At 37.6% G+C, this 20,702-nt stretch overlaps 2 protein-coding genes across 3 annotated transcripts; both read left to right on the top strand.

The window, feature by feature from the left end:
• Positions 1–496: 496 nt before the first annotated feature.
• igsf5a (immunoglobulin superfamily, member 5a) lies at positions 497–6,497 on the top strand. The gene is made up of 9 exons (XM_087807262.1): positions 497–963; positions 1,068–1,129; positions 2,765–3,079; positions 4,351–4,641; positions 4,745–4,864; positions 4,991–5,015; positions 5,084–5,178; positions 5,259–5,299; positions 5,846–6,497. Exons 2-9 carry the CDS (start codon positions 1,084–1,086, stop codon positions 5,945–5,947), a joined length of 1,035 nt encoding a protein of 344 aa, XP_087663388.1. The 5' UTR covers positions 497–963; positions 1,068–1,083; the 3' UTR covers positions 5,948–6,497.
• A 3,103-nt stretch (positions 6,498–9,600) lies between these two features.
• Positions 9,601–20,011, top strand: LOC148066742 (calmodulin regulator protein PCP4-like). 2 transcript variants are annotated; one of them, XM_087807400.1, is made up of 4 exons: positions 9,601–9,688; positions 17,838–17,889; positions 19,073–19,108; positions 19,314–20,011. In XM_087807400.1, the coding sequence occupies exons 1-4, from the start codon at positions 9,680–9,682 to the stop codon at positions 19,442–19,444; spliced, it is 228 nt and encodes a 75-aa protein (XP_087663526.1). In that variant the 5' UTR covers positions 9,601–9,679; the 3' UTR covers positions 19,445–20,011. The 2 variants fall into 2 exon arrangements, with proteins under 2 accessions (XP_087663526.1, XP_087663527.1); XM_087807401.1 differs by lacking the exon at positions 19,073–19,108.
• Positions 20,012–20,702: the final 691 nt, after the last annotated feature.

The following is a 20,702-nucleotide window of genomic DNA, read 5'->3' on the forward strand; positions in this document are numbered from 1 at the left end:
CGATTAGGACGAAAAAAAAAAGTATAGTTCCATCCATAGAAAGATTTGATCTAAATAAGTCCATACAAGTCAATATCTTGCAACTAAATTTAACATGTTTTCTCTTTAATATTTTCCAAATCAATTGAATTATAATGATTGGTAAATACACTTTCACTAAAACTATTGTAGGCCCTTAATAATAGTATTGATGAAACGGGAAATTAAGTCCCTCCACAAAGATGTTAATGGATGTATCATAAAACATTATCTTTAATGCTGGTGATATTCAGACTCTCGAGCACAGGATTGATGAAGCAACTGTCAAAAGTTGAGGATCATGAGCCAAGCATGCGGTACACGCTGTGTCCTTACAGCTCTGCAACTTCTGCTTTTCTGATCCGAGTCACAGAAACGTAACATGATTCTCAGAGAATTCTCGCATTTGTGTAAATTTGTAATCCTGTTGTATTTTGACGTGTTGTATAACAAATTCAATTTCCATAAACATCTTTAAACATTTTTTTGTGTGTCATATTTCCGTGTGAAATCCTTTATAAATTTAAATATATGAATAAAATCAGGACAATAATTGTTTATTTCCCTCAAACACATTCATTTGTTCAAAGAGTTGCTTCCACACGTTAAATGTCTAAAAACTGAATATTTATGAGAAAATCACATGTTGAATCTTTAAACCGTTGACCATTGTTTTATTTCTTATACTGAATGTATACATATTTAAGATGTTTTTATATTTTCAAAAGAACTGGACTTATGTGCCTCACATATTGTGAGCTCCACCTGTCTATAGGAGTCTTGTTGCTCAGCTCGTTGTGGGCTGATACCAGCTCAGCTTCAAGAGTCGTGAATGTGAACTTTGATCCCGGGAAGTTTGGCAGTCACAGGTGGGGCAGCTCACCTGTTGTTTCAGGAAATAGAGCCTTGAACCGAAACACACCAGTAGGAATCTGTCACAGGAAGGTGATAACTTTTAATCTCTTTACTATGTTTTATTTTTTTTGTATCTGTTTTTTTAAAAGAAATTCTTAATGTGTAGATATTATTTGTTTTTTTTGGAGGGGCAGAACTCCTGACTTCAACATGAACATCCTCTCACGCATTTGTCTTATACTGTGTACCTGCCAAGGTAAGATCGTCGTTTTTATGTTATGTTTGAGTTTTGTCATGGTAACACATACTACATTATCCTACGTCTGTGTTTATTTATTTCATGAAGCTTCATTCTATTTTGCCTAAATTTACAGCAATATTTTATTTGAAGCATCCAAAACAAGAGATGATTTATATATAAAAAGTATTTGAATGGACAAAGGAGTAATGATCTTTTTAGAAAATCATTATGTCATTTCTCGATATGTTCGATATGTTTTGATATTTCCTCTTAGTATTTGACGTTTGAAGTTTTTGAGACTTAAAAAGCCAAAAAAATGTAGTTTGTGAGTATTCCATATTTACTTCCTTATCTTCTATTTATTATTTACTGTGTCGATCAAGGAAATGCATGAACAGTTTCTGTTGAGTAAAAAGTGACTCTCAAAGAACCAGAGGAGAATTGAGCGCTCAGATTTAAAACTGTTTAATGTGAGCCATTAAAAAACAAAACCTTAGTTCAAACACAACAAGACAGATGGAGCATCATTCCAGATTAGTAGTGTTTGAGTTTCAGTCAAAAACCAGTGCTCTTGTAATGTTTACGCACCTTGAACAAACGCTGACTTGTCTTGAGTCATGATCTAAAGTGGCCGCAAGAAACTTTTAGTTGAGTCTTGAATGGAAAGTAAAGTTCAGCCAGAGGTGAGAGGCAGGAAGAAAGTTGACTCATATCATATACTTTTTTATTTCTTTTCTACTTCACTACTTGTATTGCAGTTTGACTCCAGCTCTAGTTAAACGAAGGCTGTCTTCAGTTAGTATGTTTCAGTCATGCTTGCTTGGTTTCTAAAGGAACTCAGATTTCCTCCCACCGATAAATCAACAGAGTCACTGATGATACTAAGTTTGGGGATGTGATGGTTGTTCTTAAGTTGATGGATCACCATCATACACAGCATCATATACACGTTTTGCTAATCATAACACACTGTAAAGAAAGTTTTTATAAACAAAAGAATTAGAAGTAGAAATACATAAGAATTCAGATATATGTCATTTTTACTGTATGAGCCAAACAGCTTTTATATTTTCAGTCATTGAACCATCTTGTCCTGAATACAAGACGCATATTTTTCTTGAATAATTACGTGGAAAAAACCATTCATATATGAATATACTTTTTAAATAAATTGTATTATTACCTTTTCTCTGTTTACAATATATAGAGAGTTTCATACATCCCTACAGTTGTAGAATTTTCAACTGTTATCAGACAATTCGCAAATGAAATCAAACAATTCTCAACTGGAATCAAACACTTTTCAACTGCAATAAAACAATTCTTAACTGAAATCAAACACTTTTCAACTGTAATCAAACGATTCTCAACTAAAATAAAAAAAAAATCTTAACTGAAATCAAACACTTTTCATCTGTTATCAAACACGTTGCAACTGAAATCAAGCAATTCTCAGCTGAAATGGAACAATTTTTAATGATATCAAACAATTCTTAACTGAAATTAAACTATTGTCAGCTGATCTACCATTATCAACTGTAATTCAACAATTTTCACCAGATGTAACAATGTATTTTTAAAACGTATGTATTGTATGCCTTCAGATCTTGACTAACAATCCTGTCGTATGTTTTGTGGATTTCTCCTCAGTGGTTTTGGGTCAGTTCCAGTTGGAGCCTAAAAACCTCACAGTGCTCAAAGGCTCCATTGCCCGGTTCACCACCACAGTGCAGGGAACCTGGGAGGTCATGACCTGGAGGCTCAAAGAGTTTCAGGTCCTCACCATCTCTGCAAGTGGAAATGTTATCCCCTCCTCTCCTCAGTTTGCAGCCAGATTCTGCTCCAGCATTGCCACAGACTGTGTCCAGTTTTCCATCACTAACATCACTCGTGCAGAGGCCGGCTCCATCACCTGCACTGTGCAGGGCGCCTTCGGGTCCAAGACATCACAACTTTACGTAGAAGGTATTTTCTAGTGAACAGTTGGTCTCTCAACAGTGGTATTTACAGTGGTATCAACCACTATAATGGAGAACATGCAATAACCCCGTCTAACTCTAGAGGGCAGCAGTGAACGACAATCCACAACTGCGCTAAACGTGAGGAAAACAGCTGATACTGTTTATGGGGTGACAACTGTTCGTGAAAAGACAACAACTTGAACACAACCTTTAATTGTCAGTGTTTTATTGAAATTGCAAACTTTAAAGTAAAAACAAGGAGTATTCAAGTTGCTAAACCAGGGAGGACCATCATGGCTGCCATCTTAAATTCTATTGAAAGTATTTTGTTATGGTATTTGAACATGATCTATTTTTCTTGAGGGAATTGAAGTTCCTTAATTGAAACAATAGAGAATTGTTCAGAATTCAAATAACAGAATTTTCCATTCTGAATGAGTACCTCTCTCATGATGAGAGTTCCAGGGTTGAGTCAGTACTACGTCCGACAAACTGAGCCTGAGAAACCTGGGTGTTGTATTTGATAAAGACATGTCTCTAGTTCAACACTGCAGAAAACTGACCAGAAACTGTTTCCTTCAACTGAGAAAAATCTCTAAACTTAGGAAAATGTTGTCGGAACATGATCTGGAGCTTGTAATCCATGCGTTTGTTTCTTCTCGTCTGGACTATTGTAACAGTTTATTTTCGTGTCTTAACAAGAAGGATCTGTCTCGCCTTCAGTTGATTCAGAACTGTGCAGCGAGAATTCTAACCCGCTCAAGTAGAAGAACTCACATTTCTCCGATCCTTAAAACTCTTCACTGGCTTCCAATTTCTTTTAGGACAAACTTTAAAATTCTGGTTCTTACTTTCAGATCTATTCATGGTCAGGCTCCTCCTTACATCACTGATCTGATCCAGCCTTACACCCCAGCTCGGGCTCTGAGGTCTGTGGATCAGAATCTACTGATGGTTCCTCGCACACGGTTCAGAACCAGAGGAGAGAAATCTTTTCAGGCTGTTGCTCCTAAGCTTTGGAACAATCTTCCTCTCTCTTTGCGCTTGATGGAGTCTACTGACTCCTTTAAGAAACATCTTAAGACGTTTCTATTTGTTCAGGCTTTTCCTTGATTTTCTGGAACTCATGTTGTGTTATCAGTTTTATCTTGATCTTTAAAATATATACTTTATTGAATATTGTTTTGATTGTTTAAGCGCTTTGTGACCCTGGTCTAGAAAAGCGCTATACAAATAAGAATTACTTACTTACTTACTCTCTCCATCTGCTTGTAGAAAGTGGTTCTGTGGACATCTTGGGAAGCGATGTGATGGTGAAGGAGGACCAACAAGTGGAGTTACAGTGCACGGCGACCGGCTGGTTCCCTTCACCAACCATCACCTGGACCATCAATGGCCGGACAGTGGACGTCAGCCTCTACAACAGCAGCAGCGTAGCTCACGGAGATTCCTTCAACTCCACCAGTGTGCTAACATTCCAGGCTGTCAGGAACGCTACCGTTCAGTGTCTGGCAACAGTAACCACGCTAGCAAACCCAAAGTCCAGCTCCATCTTTGTAGTTGTCGGTAAGAATTTCATCCATGTTTTTGTCGTCCGACTGGAATTATTGATTCTGTCTTTAGGTCAGCGGACAAAGATGGTCAAATTGTGTCCTTCCTTTATCAACAGAGCCGAAGCCTCCTGACTGGACTGTCCTGATCGCCATTGTTGTCTCCTTTGGAGGCTGTGCTCTGCTGGTTCTGCTCATCATCGGGATTATATTCTGCTGCAAGCGCAGAGAAAAGAAACGTAAGATTAGTTTTGTAAACTCTGGTTGTGTTTGGATTGTACAATTGTGTATTTAAAAGTGTTCCATATATTAATGAATATTTCTGTTTTTTGGTTGATATTAAACAAATCCTCCTGTCTTTTCAGAACCTTCCTATGAAGATGAAATCAGGTATGGAGGCTCTATGACCACCTGAATGAACACATGATGGTCCACACCTCTGATGGCTTCTGTTGCAGGAGAGTGAGGACACAGAGCCAGCTCAGTGGAATGAGTCCAGTTGGACGGAGACAAGGTCAAGTGAACGAATCTTATGTGACAGATGGACAAGCGGGTGAGACACCTGAACTGCTGCTTTTTATTGCTGTAAAATAATTTAGCTGACACTAAAGTCACGCCCTTCTATGACCACAGGTCTTCCAGATGGTCGAGGAAATGGAGTCAGTTATATTCAGGTAAATTTATTGCTCAATGATTGATGTGTCATGTCACCAAAAGATAGATATGCATTCATTTTAGGGTCAGGGGTCAGGCTGGTCTTATGATCAGTTGCACCACTTTGTTCCGGAATAACAGCAAAGTGAGCTTTTGTCAACAAATGGAACTGTCAACGTACACATTTACATACAATAGTCAAGTGCGTAATGCAAGTTTGACTCAGATTCCAAATGTGAACACGGTGTTTGGAATACCCTGGAGGATTTGTTTAATGTAATTTAAATACAAATTTAAAGGGAAAAATAAACAGAGAGAAAATGTGCGTCATGTATTCTTTAAAGGCTGTATTTACCTTTGTCAGGTTAACCTAAAAGTTAGACAGGAAGTCATTTTTGCAGTGTTGGAGACTTGTCTGGCGTCTCTTTTTAGTCACAATATTCGGGTGTGTAAGCCAAGGCAGGAAAGGGATCTTCTTTTTGATCTTAAAATACTTGTGTTAATATATAATAAATAAATAAAAAAAGTAAATATCAATACGAACCTGATTGACTTGTATTTTCCAGATGCCTGATTTTGCAAGTGAAGCGGGAGACGGCTACAGAAGAGCTTATGACACCATTGATGATTTTGGACCCAGGAAACACAGACACGCCACGATGGTGTGAAGACGACGCCTCGAATGATTGCCTTCATAACAGAAAGCTCTTATGAAAGACTTATGTGATGAGAACACTGTGTTGACTGTGTGGACTTGAACAAATATGGAGCAAAAATAGTTTTTTTCTTTGGTGAAAGAATTCTTTTTTAAGATCCTTTTACAGACGTATTTAAATGACTGAATTATTTTGTGTTTACCGTTTTAGTATATCATTCATTTTTATGCCTGGTCTGCTGCCTAATATCTGCCTTATGACTTGATATGCCAAACTCAAGCCCTATGGGCTATATCTGGCCTCCTGTACAAGTATATACGGCCTGACACATTGCTTTATAGAGGCTATTACAATGATTCAGGATATCTGTGACAGTTGAAGCGTCCATATTGGTTAACATTATTAAAGAGTGAAGATTAAATTTGTATTCCTGATTAAAATTTTACATTTCATAGTATTTAATGTCTTGGATGTTTTGGCCCCTCGTCCCCTCTCTTCACCTCTATGTCCAGGTCTGGTTCTGCTCAAGGTTTCTGTCTGTTAAAAGTAAGAGAGTAGAGACAGTAAGGAAAGAAGAAGATGATGACCAAGGCGGTCAGGGACGTTTAAAAAGAACATAATAAAATGTGTCTAAGAATAAATAAAAACCTTCTGCTCACAATATTGTAAATGATCCAAAATATGAAATGAGCTAAACTGAGATACGTGTAAGAGATGAATTAAGGAGTGTCAGGAAGTTTAACGCAAAATAAAAACAACAACAAAGTATAGTTAAATAGACGTGAGACGGTCAACACAAATACAAACACTGATTCATAAATAAAGAAGATTTGTAAAGAAATACATTTTGCTTAACAACTCAATCATGTTGCTTTTACCTTCTCATGAAGTATCACAGACCCAAGACATGGTTTGTGGTAGTCTGTACCCATTAATCCTGTGGATGATTCCAAGAGCCGCCCATATTCTGGAGCAGATTTGGTGATTTGAAATCTTCTGGGATCAGTTGCCAGACTTATGTAATGGTACGGCTGCACAGTGGGGGGACCTGACAGGGCGCATGAGTCACAAGACGAATAGCTTATCAATAGTAGTTACCAGAGCTCACTGTTCGTTTACGAGTTGGAAACAGCTGACGTATCAAATGATGTTGCAGGAAATAAAAAAGCAAACTTATCCTCCCTCATTGAGACATCCAACTAAAATGTTGAGCTACATTATTAAGTCGGAACACACAGTAGCTTAGATGTTTCAGCCAGAGGTACCGTTATCTAGAGTGATCTAATCCACTTTAAAGTTGGATTATAAATTCATCCTGATAACCATCAGTGTAATTAGAAACAGTTTGTTGAGTGTAAAATGACTCAACCACCATTAAATGGTCCATATCTCGGTAGTGATGGATGATAGTAATACATTGAAATCAGTTAATAGACTCCGGCTTCTTTATCACTTCATCATCACTCATTAATGGGATTAAAAGGTTTTGCATTTATTGCCGGAAATTATTCATCTTAGTTGTTGATGCCTCCGGAGGAGCTTTGCTCAAAACACCTCACTTATATTTGGATGCTATCCAGAGAGTGGCACTTGCTGAGGAAGAATGGATCATGTCCAAGAGTTATTGGACGTGACGGGATTTTCTTTGATTCCCTTCCTATATTCATGTGCTGTGTTCACCACGAAAATAATTTTCTCGAAAGGATGGTTGCCAAAACCTTTTAGCGATTAAGGTTTAGGGCATAACAAAATGTTTACATACCAAACTTTAACAGGAAGTACAATTGAGACAGTGTATTTTCATACTTTGAGGCTAAAACAACCTTATTCATCCGTTGGGTTTCCCTCCTTGAAATCATCATAATTCTTAATAATGTTGACATCAGTGGTAATAACTCCCATAGTAGTCCAGGAACTGCCTGATTAAAACTTAAACCCAAACAACATTGTAACATTCATTATCTCTGTTTCTAATCTTATCTTAAACATTGACATCTTTATAAGTCACCAACATAAACATGAATCTATGTGTCTATTTATTTGGTGCAGGTCAATTTGGATGTGCTGCAAGTCTCTAGTTTATACTTGACTGTGCTCCTGAGATGCAAGGAAATGAGTTTCTGTCTACAGTCAGTTGAGATAAATCAACATCCAGGTCGACGAGCGATCAATTTGATGTGAGGCGTGGACCCTCAGGGACTATCTCTCTGCATGCTGCGGCCCAGATATTAAAATGTGGCTGATTTAGAGTTTTCCAGAGCTGATCACAGCACACACGAGGATGGAAGTCCAGCACATCAATACAAACACTTACCAAACCACTCCGCTGTGAGTAAGAATAGACTGAATATGATCAACATACTGTAGCTTTAGGGCGCTTTAACGATTATTCAGATCCCAACTCATTGTGGAAGTACACATGTAGATATATTTAAACTCACATGAGCAACGATGACTGTCAGTTTGGTTTGAATATGCAGATATCATAAACATATTAGCTGTGAGTCAGCAGACCAAAATACACCTCGGAGGTCCAGAGTAGGGCAGTTCTGGAGAGTGGGAGATGCTTTGTGTAGAAAGAATAAAATGACTCATTTCACATAAGAAAATGTATCTGACTTTCAGATGCTGTTCATGCTTATGGTTAACATTTTTGAGCCTCATATTGAATCCATTTCCATCCATTTTCAGATTCGTATTCCCCTATGGAGGTCACGGGGGGGGCTTGAGCCTATCCCAGTTTCCTCTGGTGAGAGGCGGGGGGACACCCTGAACAGTATGCTAGTCTGTCGCATTGGCACACATAGACAGACAACTATTCACACACACACTCAGACAATTTCACCAAGTTCCCAATTAACCTCTGTATGTTTTTGGACTGTTAAAAATGTTTTCGCTGAAACAATGTCTGACTTCAACTTACTAATCGTCATTCCTGGGCAAATTAAATTGTATTTGTTACAACAAGATACAACTATAAACACCTAAAAACTGATAAAAATGTATAAAGAAATTCAAGAGATTCAAAGCCTTTATTGTCATAGGTTCTATGTACCATGAAATTCTTACTTTGTACCCCCAACAAAAGTGCACAGTAAAAATAAACATATATATATCTATATATATATACATACATATATAAATAACTATATATACATTTAAAGGTTTTTAAGCTATACCAAACAAATATTACAGTTTGACTCCAAATACAGGATAACGTAAAAGCAACAGCTACATTAATAATAACTTCAACAGCAACTATAATAATACAGGTTCGTTTAAAAATTCTAAACGTAGATTTTGCCCTGACCCCAGAATGTATTCCAGTTAACTAGAAAAAAAACATTTTATGTTTTAATATTTATTTATAATTATTTTAGTTTGGTAATCTACAAATATAAGTTGAACACACACCCAGTGAAACTGGAGTTCAGAATAGGTCTTCAATTGGAACCAATAACCTTTCATTTTTAAGCGAGACTCTTTAAAACACATAGGGGCTGGTTTTCATAGCCTTTATCTTTAAAATATGATTGTTAGTCGTGAAAGCATCAGTGGCAGGATGGAGGTCCTCACAGGGAGGCTGCTGCAGGCTGGTTTCCGGGGGTGTGGTGGGGGGAGCGGGGCGTCATATAAAGCCGGGCGCCTGGAGAAGGAGCGTTGAAGCGGACTCAGCTGCAGACGGTAGACTAGTCAGACGGAGAAACACTCATCCCAACATTAACCGAGACTTAAATCGCAGCCATGAGTGAGGTAAGTCACGAGTTGTCTTCTAAAGTTTAGCGGAGAAAGATATAGAGATGTTTTCACTAATAAAATGTGTATAATAATACAAAAAAAAAATGTTAACACAGCAAAGGGGGGTTGATAAAATAAAAAATAATAAAAACAGCGAATGAAATGCGAGTTTATTTTCATTTCTTATTTGAGAGTCTATGTCGTCGAACAACTGCGGGTTCAAATCCTGTGCGTAACTAATGTTGCTTCAGCAGTTGCAGTGTAAATATAAATGTGGGGAAAACAGCTGAAAGAAACACGCCCTTCAAATTACATTGAATTTTTAGGGACTTCTCAATTATAACATTGTACATTCATATGTCGATACATATATAGCAGACTTTACTTTTAATAGTATCTAGGATCTCTGTGTCTTCTGATCTTACTGGTTGATTTAAAATTGAATTTAAACCAGCAATATATCTGTTTTGATTTTCCAATATGAGAGGACAGTAGACATATTGGCCGGACAGAAAACTCTAGTGGGTCTAGATTGGAAATTACTGAGTAATTGATGACAAATCAGACAAAACAACTCAATGAAAATGTTGGAATGATTTGTTTTTCTGGATATTAAATGTATTAAAATGAGTATTATTTATATTCAAAATGGCATCAAGACACATCTGTAATTACCATCTTGAAGTGCAATGTCATCTTTATACTATACATCAAACCATAACATTACTTATAACCAGAGAGCAGGTCCAAAAGATTGTGTAGTGAAAATTTACTGGCAAATATTTACAACATAGCTGATGGTGTCTATGGAAGGTCCAGTTTGTTAATGAAACTAAGGAAGAATCTCGCCCACATAGATCACAAGATTACTCACAGATGATGATTTATTTGACGTCACCGAATGAAGACTCAACAATAACTCTTTTACTTTTCCAAAAGTGATTGCTGGCAAAAAGCACATCGTAGAGGTATTGAATTATTCAAGGCTCACTGTGAACCAAGAGTAATAAAAGATTCTCACAGTGTTGAAGAAAGAGCTGGAGCTCCAATAAGACCTGTAGTCGAGGCCCAGAGGGATCAGACTGACAAAACACTGTGTTCTGAAGGCAGATAATACGGCTTTCATTTCTCTGGACTAGTATGAATCCGGATCTCCTTTCTTTAAACATTCTAAAGCTTTTGAACAAACCTGCTGAGACATTCCATAATTAAACACACATTAAACAGTTGCATCAGTGTGTTTTCACACTGTGACTACAAGCTGTCACGACTAATCTTAATACTGAGGTGGAACATCTCGCATGCACACTTAACTTTGTCTCTTAGCTCTGTGTTTTCAAGATTAAAGTCCCCTTCTTATAAATAAGATATCATGAAAGAAGTCCTCAGAAAATTCAGTTGCACTTCTTGTGATACGTAGACTTGCATGCCTGTAACCACAGGAGCCACTTGGACGGAAATAGTGATGAATAATTCAATAAAAAAAAGATCTATCTACATGTACACTATATTGTTCTTTCAACCAAGTTCTCATGTCAGTCTACATGTGTTCACTGCTATACTCACCGTTCCTTAATCACATTTGTTTCTCCAGAGTGTACTATTAAGACTTGTTTTTTTTTCTCATGCTAGCCTGTATATTGTGTAACCCTAGGAGTGCAATTATAACAATTACAGATTCATGTCATTCTTTCATGGTGAAAATGTATCCTAGTACTTGAAGCTGCTAAAAGTATTTATCTGGCTCTTCACACACAATCTTTAACACGAACCAGACGCTGCTCTGGCTTTTGGGGCGTTTACGTTAAGACGATTTCATCTGATGTTTTTCTGACTTTTGTATGAACACACAGGTGTTCTAGCACCAACACACACTAAAGGGTTTCCATTACTACTGGCTTCAAATAACTTTGCAATAAGACGTAACTCTTAACAGGCACGGAAATTTTCCATCTGTCCATCCATCTATCCATTTATGATGCCTGTGTACATTTACAATCATACAATGTACATGCAACTCAAGAGTCAGTCGACTCAAAGGTAAATATTTAAGCGTTAAAATAGAAATACCCACATCTGGAGCTTCTGTGTGGCTCACATCACAATCTGGAGACTCATCCCTCTAAGTCAAGGCCTCAGGTTGTTTCACTTTACTTTAATAATAGCGCTCAGTGGAGTGTTGGCAACAGCCCGGGTTGGCAAGATGATTCAGTTCTACGTTGGAGATTGTGAAGACCATTAGCAGTTTATTTCCGTGATGGCTCATTTCAGAGAGCCTCGTTATCACCTCACGATGGCCAAATTGGCAAAACAATCGTTCCTATGTCTATGATTATCCTGCAGAATGATGTTTGTGTTGTAGTAACGTGAAAGCCGCTTATAGATGTTACATAACTGATTAAATTAGATTGATGGACGTTTCTGTTCAAGCTTTGAGTGAACATTCTTTGGATATGTGTCATCAAAATTATCATTAAAGGATATTTTTAGTCATTTTGTCCCTTTGCAAATGCACCCCAGAAGCTTGAGCACCATTTTTTAAATAGTGTTAGAAGCTGAAATGCTGTGTTTATAAGCTATTTTATCACAGCTTGTTGACATTTTTATTCCTTAACAATCATTATCTCAATCAAACGCTGATTGTAAATTAAAAATCTTTCTCGTTTATAACAGTTTATTTTCGTTTCTAAAAAAGAAAGAGCTGTGTTGCCTGTAGTTAATACAAAACTCTGCAACGTGAATTCTGACCTGCTCTAGTAGAAGAACTCACATTTCTCCGATCCTTAAAACTCTGTATTAGCTGCCAGTTTCAGACCTTACATCAGTGATGTCTTGGCCTTTTAGAGTTTTTAAATGTTTACGTATTTTTAAATGTGTATTGATTTTTCAAGCACCTTGTGACCCTGGTCTAGAAAGGTGCTCTACAAGTAACATTACTCACTTACTTACTTACAAAATAAAGCACCTTAATGTAAACCACCTCACCGGTTTGTTTTCACTGGCCACTCCAAAATGAAATATCACTGACTGAAAGTGTGTCTAACACATGCTGTGTAAGTCATTTAATCTTGAGTTGTATATGTCCTGTTCCGCACAGTGTCACGCTGTGTACATTGTAGATCAAACAGAGAAGAGAAGAGAGAAAGCAGTTTCGTTCTGTGACTTGTTAAATAATTTGTACTTGGGTGACTAAGCTTGATCATTTATGTATATCTCCCGCTGATGTATTCAAGTGTCAACACTCATTTTAAGGCACAAAAAACATGCTGGAAGGTTCGGCATTATTTTGTAAGTTCATCTAAACATCTTAAAATGGTTAGTTTTGTTATTTTTGAAAAACATTCATAAGAATGCTTGATATTTCTGAGATTTATATAACCAATGTATACATTTTTAATGAACTGAAGACGTTTTACTGAATTGTTGTAGCGGAAGTAATGTTTTATCTGAGCAAATTTAAATTATTAATAGTGGAGAATCCCTCTTTTTTTAAATCGATGCGAGCTAGAAAATGTGGTTTCCTCTCAGTACTCATGTAAGGTGAGGGTATACTTTAAGTTTTAAACCCAGAAGAATCTACAAATTTCTATAAAAAAATAAAAAAATGTTTTATATAGTATTTGACATAAAACCATGATCTTATGGTATATATGATAATCTTTCTTCATGGGAAACACAAGCCCACGTTAACCTTTAGGGTCTTTGGATATAGAGAACGAGTATCTACAAAAGCATTTGTCATTTAGTGTCAACTCAGGTCTCATTGTCCTATATATTGATTTAATGTCACTTTAAACAATACTCTGACAATAAATGCTCATCACAACATGTACACAATAACACAGGTCTTCCTCCCTCACATACCTCTAATAGGTCTTTTTATTACTAGCTGTTAACTGTGTGACAGCTATTATTGTCCCTTACTTGGCTAAGCTGGAGCAGGTCATGTTTCAGCCATTCTTGGGTGTGTGTGATATATATGTCTACAGCAGGTGTGAGCAATTCATTTACCTATAGGGCCACATAATAATCGGATATTTGTCTAGTTAAAATATTGTGTACAGATGTAACCATGACTAATGTCAATTAAAGAGACACAGGTAACTTGCATCGACAATGTTACATGGATTGAAAAATAAAATGAAGATTTTAGTCCTAATAAATTTCTGGGTCTTGTAGGGAGTTCCAAAGGGACAGGTTGAAATAAATTGGACGACAGTAGTTAAGTAACATTTCTAAAGGTTTCTAAATTTCCAGTGAAAAGATAAAGCAAATGTAAAGAAAATAAGGATGTCTATATATGAACTATTTTAACAATCCATCATTTTTTACTGTGAAATGATTTAATATTCCACACACACACATCACTTAGTGAGCGACAAGATAGAGCATTTGGCATTAATATCTTCATGATTATGCGTTAATATAATTATAGCTTGCTGTTCTTAAGTGCTGTGTGACATTCCACTTGTTGGATTTTCATGTCGGGGGAGGGTCTTCTCCGTACTTGTTGGAGGTTTAAAAGGAAATGAATGTAATCTTGCTCTAGCCGTGGCGCTGTCTTTCAATCAATGCATCAGCAGCTAAGTGATCCCAAGTCGTGTTCAGGAGCCCACGTACTTTAATGGGTGACCAGTGCTTGGCAAAGCTATTGGTTTCATCATCCAAAGTGGAGCAGAGGCTTTTTATTAAATTAATGTGCAAAGAGCATTAAAAGTTGCTGATCAGGGTTGAAACACTGCTCGCTGAAATAGCCAAAGTGTATAGAGGGAATTTAATGAAACCGTTTTTTGCTGACTGAAGACTAAGAAAACATTCTTCGATAGATGGTCTTCTTGTCTCTGAGCACATATAAACACATTTTAATCAGAGATTCTTCTTAATTGTTTCGTAATCTGAACCTGATCCGTTCTTAAACAAAGTGTGGAGATTACACAAAATCAATCTGTAAACCATTGAAACTGTAGATTAGAATTAAATCGACATTCGCCCCCAACTTTACAAGGGTCGGGGTTTAGAGGGGTTTAATCCTCGCCTTTCTAATAATGACCAACGTCTGATTTTGCGACAGCAGAAGAACATATTGAGATTATCTACCCATATGACGATGCTAGCAGGACTCCTGAATCGAAGACAGTTCTAGACCATCACAGCAATACAGTTGAAACATGAAAGTGTTTTCTGACACTTCAACCCAGCAGGTAAAAACATCTTCAAGCGCTTGTACTAAACCTCTTAAGCTTCATTTCACTGCACAGCTTCTTAGGTTGTGACAGTATATCAAGAGCGGCTTGATATAACGCTGAGGGCCCAATTTATGTTCCCACTATAATATCTTTATTTACTTGCACAAGTGTTAGAAATTCTCATTCCAACAAAGTTAAAGATGTCTAGCTGGGTTAAAGGTTTGAAAACAACATCATTTAAAATTAAAAGTATCCTCAAATGCTGCCAACGTTTGTCTAAATGGAAACATGCTGATTTTCTATTAGCTTCACTCAAGTAGTTCCAGCTGGAAGGTAAATCAGCATAAGCGACGGTGCTGCACGGCTGGATAAAGCTTCCTGTGGACATCTCATCTATTTTAATTGTTCATTTCAGCAACTGCAATAACCCGCAGCAAAAATTCTAATCTTCCGAAGGTTTTGACAATTGAGTTTTCTAACAAAAGCATCAAAATTTGTAGTGGATGCTTTTTTCTCTACTGTCTACTTTTTGCAAGGTTATTCATCATCGGAATACCATGAGAAACATTTAAAAGATTACAACTTGCATAAAAAGAAACGTCTTATCTTGACTTAGCTCCAACAGTACTTGGAAAATACTTTTAACAGCTTTTTCCAGTGATTTCAAACTGAGCTTGAAATGTCCTTGAGAAGAAATCTCTGGTGTCCTAAAAATGAGTGTTTGACTCTAATGAACTTGAATTTTTAAAGAGTTCTAAGAGTTTCGGGGACATTCATAGACAATCTCCGGCTCTCCTCCCCACTGTTATCCCCTTTTCCAGCTTCCTGATGCTGACGCCAGTGAAGAGTAGTAATGATGCTGGGATGAGCCGCCTGTGACCCAGTTCTGCTGTCTCTTAGTTAAATTGTTAATAGATCCTGAGTGCAGCACTGAATCTCTCCAGAGAGAACGAGCTGCTACAAGAACCCAAAATAGCTCTTCAGACAGTGGGAAGATGATTTATTTATTTAACAAATTCCCTCTATGTCCACACCAACACCTGGCAGGAGTTAATCGGGCAGAAAACTTAATATGAGACTCATAAACCGTGTGCCTCACAGGTTCTCTGGGTCAGTTAAGAAGAAAAGATGGAGGGGGTCAGAGTCAGAGACCAGTGATGGTATTTGAATTCTTGCTTTGTTATCAGTGTAGCTACATGTTGATGCTCCATGGCTGTTTTTCCTCCTCATTATTCGGCTTTTCAGCGAGTACCTTAAGTGGATTTACAGGTAGGATGTATGGTAAGTCATACTCTTACCCATGGGTCCCAAAACTTTTTCCTTTGAGGTCCACATAACTCTTCCTTTCTATAATGGAAGTCAGGAAATACACTTCACGCCCTCAAGGTTTGATACTTACAATAATTCCCTTAAGGCTAACAAACACTGTGGATTGTCCACAGGAATGAGGTCCTGAACCCCTCACAAAGAATCTGGCACTCCTTTAATGGCAGGAGTTGGACTTCAGGAGGTCTGAAGATGTCTGTCTAGAGATGTTCTGTAGAGAGAAAGCTGACACACAAAATCTTGGTGGTATAAATGACAACTCTGTCCGACATGAAAGCCCTGGCGAGAATCAGCTCAGAGCATCTGACGAGTACAACTGACCTCTCTGTCAGACATCTTGTGTTGCAGATGATGAATTAACTCTTTGTTTTTGTTGTTCTCACTTCTAATAAAGCTGTAACGTACAAATTTGTTCCGAAGACACAGAGCCAGAAAGCTATTATTTTGACATCCTCTCAACAGCAACTACAATCCACACAACTCCGTCATTGTTCAAGGTATAAATAAATCATCTTGATGGTTTTATCAAGCACCCACTTCAGGTGGCTCCTACACGTCCTCCCGCGTGATCCAGAGATTTTTATAAGTCTGCCCTGAGGGGAGAGAAGGTTTTAAAACTTCATGCTGAAGCCGTTCTTTTTACTCGCATTAGCTCTGCTCATATGTGGCTGCAGCTGCTCCACGAACTTAGACTGGGGAGGCAGGAGGGATGATGGAGAGACGAATGTGAGGGAGTAGAAGGGAAATTTGAGAGTGGAGCTGCAGCTGGTTATTATTCCTGTCCGAGCCCATTTGTCTTGATTCCTCTGCTTGCAAGACACCATCAGTCAGACACACTTCTGGGCACATCTGTGGCAGCACACGGTGTGGATCTGCTGGTAGAAAAGAAGTAGAAGTAGCGGAGGAGAGTTTTATTCCCTCGTGTAAACAGAATGATTGATAAAGGCCACACAAGTTCCTCTTCTTTGGAGTTGCACATCAACAGAAAATGACTTCCATCTCTTCATTTTGTTCTCCTATGTGACTCACATACATCAAAACGTTGACATTCAGTGTCACTGGCCCTGCAGATTGATCCGGCCGATAGGAAAAGAGGGGGATGATGGGAAGATGGATGTGTGAATTTCAGAGTGCTCTAAATCATATTAAGTGTGAGTGATTGTGAGGATGACAGATTCATCTCGAGCAGCAACCTTCTATCGGGTGTGATGCTGAAATGATCAGGCTGCCAAAAAAATAATTTGATTTGGTTGAATCTGCGGCAGACAGTGGGTGGGAGAGGGTGGGAGACTGGGGAGGGAGGAAGCCCTGGATAACTTACAACACCTCTAGATTCAACCACTTAGAGATTTCATTGATTGATTTCTCTTGATGAAACATTTAATTTACTTAAATAACCACTGAAGGGTTAAATTCCGAACATGTTGGCCATAAGAAAATAATTATTGGTTAAAATTCAATGATATTTTCACCATTAATAAATGACTAAATTACATGTTTATTATCAGCATGTTATGCAGTTATTATAATCTATCTGTTAACTTAAACTCAAGGCATTTCAATCAGATCTAATTTCAATAATTTCAATCATAAAAAATGATAGTTTTGTTAACACGTGACGTTTCATCTCAATCACTTTTTTCTTGTTGCAGAGACAAGCATCTGGAGCCATGACTGGAAACAGCAAAACATCTGCTGCACAAGGTAACGTCTGTTAGCCAGTAGATTCACGATAATAGTTATAAACAGCCAAGAAACAAAAAGCTTTATAGAAATAATCAGCAAATAAACGTAACTTTATGAGCATGTACCATCATGGTCTTATCATTTTGTTTTAAAGAAACTTGTCTTTTAAGTTGAAGTGTAACTTGAGGGTATCAATATCAATCTCTCAGCAAGGATGTTGTGTTACTGGAGAACATTGCAGGCTGTGGTAGATTTATGGGGAAAGTGTCAGACTTTATTTTCATCGTATGCAGACAAGACAACCAGAGCTGTTTTTAGCAACAGAAAGGAATAACAAGCGAGATCTACTTTGCAAACTGGGCCATGAGATTGTGGCAATAATGTGATTCAAATCCCTCATGTGAGAAAAAGAAGTGAAGTCTGAAGAAACTTGGCAGGAGCCTTTGAAATGCGTAATTGGTGCTGAGTGGAACTGTCGTCCCAGAGAAGAAAGAATACGTTGGAACAGACACTTTGTTTCATATTTCCGGACTATTCCTCACATCTTCAGGTGAGGGAGAACAAGAAGAAAAGAACAGACGAGTAGAAACTCGAGTCTGTTCATTTGGAAGTGCATCAGAACCGAGGCCTTAATGAAGAAGCCATACAGACCTTAACTGAACTACACTTATAACTACACAAAAATAATCTTTGCCATTATTATATTCAAAGTGATTCTCCAAAATGTTGAATCTGTGGTGAAGGTAGACTTGTTCAGTGCTCACCTGGGAGCCTACTTCTGCTCTAATAAAAGAAACACCTGGCGGACACAAAAGAGGTTGTGACTGAAATAAGATGAAAGCAACATGAAGAAAATGAGCAGATTTTACTTTAATTGGATCTTGACAAAGCTGATCAGTGTCTGCTGGGATGACAAGCCGCAGGTGTCGCTGAATTTAATCCAGTTTATTGGTGTTCATCTCAGCCCGGGTGTGTCACGACTATGACAACTATGTCATAATGAAGAATGTCAGAGACAGAGACTTTACATGGTAACCTGAAGACGATGGAAGAAAGTTTTTACTTTTGTAAGGAAAGTTGAAGGTGTGTTTGAGTCATGACAGACAACAAGAAATAAATAAGATGCTAACTGTATTCAGGAAGCATCTGAGTCTTGGGTGTCAATAAAAAACATTCATTTCATTCTCTCATGTCACTGAAGGACGTCCGGCAGTGCAACAAAAGGTGCCCGCCAAAAGTAAGAGTTTAAGAAAACACATTTTGGCCACTGAAGCATGGAGCACTTGAGCACCAGCAGCATGACTATCCCACAAAATGTTCTATTTCCAATAAACACTTTTTATTCTTGGAGAAGATAAAAAATTCAAGATTTTCTGTGTTTTAATAACTGTGTATGTATGTGTGTGTGTGTGTGTGTGTGTGTGTGTGTGTGTCTCTACCAGATGAGAAGAAAAACAACGTCCCTCAGGACTTCGACATCGACATGGAGGACCCGGAGACGGAGAAGGCGGCCGTAGCGATCCAGTCTCAGTTCAGAAAATTCCAGAAGAAGAAGAACGACCATAAGTCGTAGAAGTGCTTGCCGCCACCTGACATGGGGGTTTTACTTGCATGTCAATCAAACTGCATGGTCAGTGCGCTGCCTGTGAAGTTCATCATTGTGTTGCGGGTGTGTGTGTGTCCAGCTCTTGAACATTTTAGGTTTTAGTTGCAGAGTTAGTTAGTTCACTGTACGATACATTTGTAAAGACACTCACAGAATTATATGTTCTACCAGCAAGATTTGAAGTTTCTCGTGATGAAATCATTTCATGAACATGAACCTTCACTCATAGATAGATACATAGTTAGACTTTTAAATAAGTTCATGACGGGATCATTTAACGTGAAATATTCAGCTCGAAGACACACATTTCGTCTCACTGGTGTGATGGACGGACTTAAAGACCCGACTGCACGTTACTCCTATAAAGAGTTGTCAGGAACGAAGAATTCCACCTTCAAATGTTTATTTACCTCAAACTGTTGTGTGATGACATGGATGTGTGTCGACCTCACAGATGTTAGCATGATGGTATCAAATCAACACAGCGTGATATTTATTATCCAAAAAATTAATAAAGCCAGAGAGTAAAACTTTCACATTTGTTTTTATTACGACTTATGTTCTACTATATTGTGGTGTCTGTTCATTTTGTTGGTTTTAGCTGTAAGGAGAACACATATCCTCCCTAAAACTGAATGATAGATTTGACTGATTTTTTTTATATTAAATCATGAATTAGAGATCCCACTGACGACAAAGAGAGAAGAGCAGTGACAAGTGGCCAGAAGATGGCAGCAGAGCGCAGTAACGCTTATCAGTTTAAGATTAACTAAACTGTCACTAACAGTTATTGAAACGAAAAGTTACTCTTCTCAAAGTGCGCTGCTTCCTCTTGTGGCGTTAATTCACATTTAAGACATTATTACAATAAAATATAATTCATTGTGGTTTACTTAAATAATAAAAAAGTATCAGTGAAAATAAGGACAAAATGTTACTTTGGTAAATACCTTAACAGTTAGAAAATACTACTAATATTAATATTATTAATAATACTGTCATTTAGTTAGTTCATCCGATGTGATCATTCGCTTAAATGTTGGCTCTTGAATGGAAAACAATAATTACTATGTTGGGTTTACAACAATGGCAATAAAATAAAAGTGTATTTGGTTGCAACAGCGCTCCCTACTGGACAACAAAAGGCTGCAGTGGGAAAGAGAATAAAATGGAATATGAATATTTTCGCTTGTAAATTCGAACATTTATACCATAAAAGTGATTC

The sequence above is a fragment of the Callionymus lyra genome, chromosome 14 (genome assembly GCF_982586985.1).
Source record: "Callionymus lyra chromosome 14, fCalLyr1.hap1.1, whole genome shotgun sequence".
Taxonomy (NCBI): Eukaryota; Metazoa; Chordata; class Actinopteri; order Syngnathiformes; family Callionymidae; genus Callionymus; species Callionymus lyra.

Excerpts from the sequence above, each read along its gene's own strand:
- LOC148066742 (XM_087807400.1), top strand. Across the intron at positions 17,890-19,072 it reads CAAAACATCTGCTGCACAAG|GACGTCCGGCAGTGCAACAA; the intron begins GTAACGTCTGTT and ends ATGTCACTGAAG. Across the intron at positions 19,109-19,313 it reads ACAAAAGGTGCCCGCCAAAA|ATGAGAAGAAAAACAACGTC; the intron begins GTAAGAGTTTAA and ends TGTCTCTACCAG.
- igsf5a (XM_087807262.1), top strand. The coding sequence starts at position 1,084 with ATGAACATCCTCTCACGCATTTGTCTTATACTGTGTACCTGCCAAG. Across the intron at positions 4,642-4,744 it reads CTCCATCTTTGTAGTTGTCG|AGCCGAAGCCTCCTGACTGG; the intron begins GTAAGAATTTCA and ends CTTTATCAACAG. Across the intron at positions 5,179-5,258 it reads TGTGACAGATGGACAAGCGG|GTCTTCCAGATGGTCGAGGA; the intron begins GTGAGACACCTG and ends CTATGACCACAG.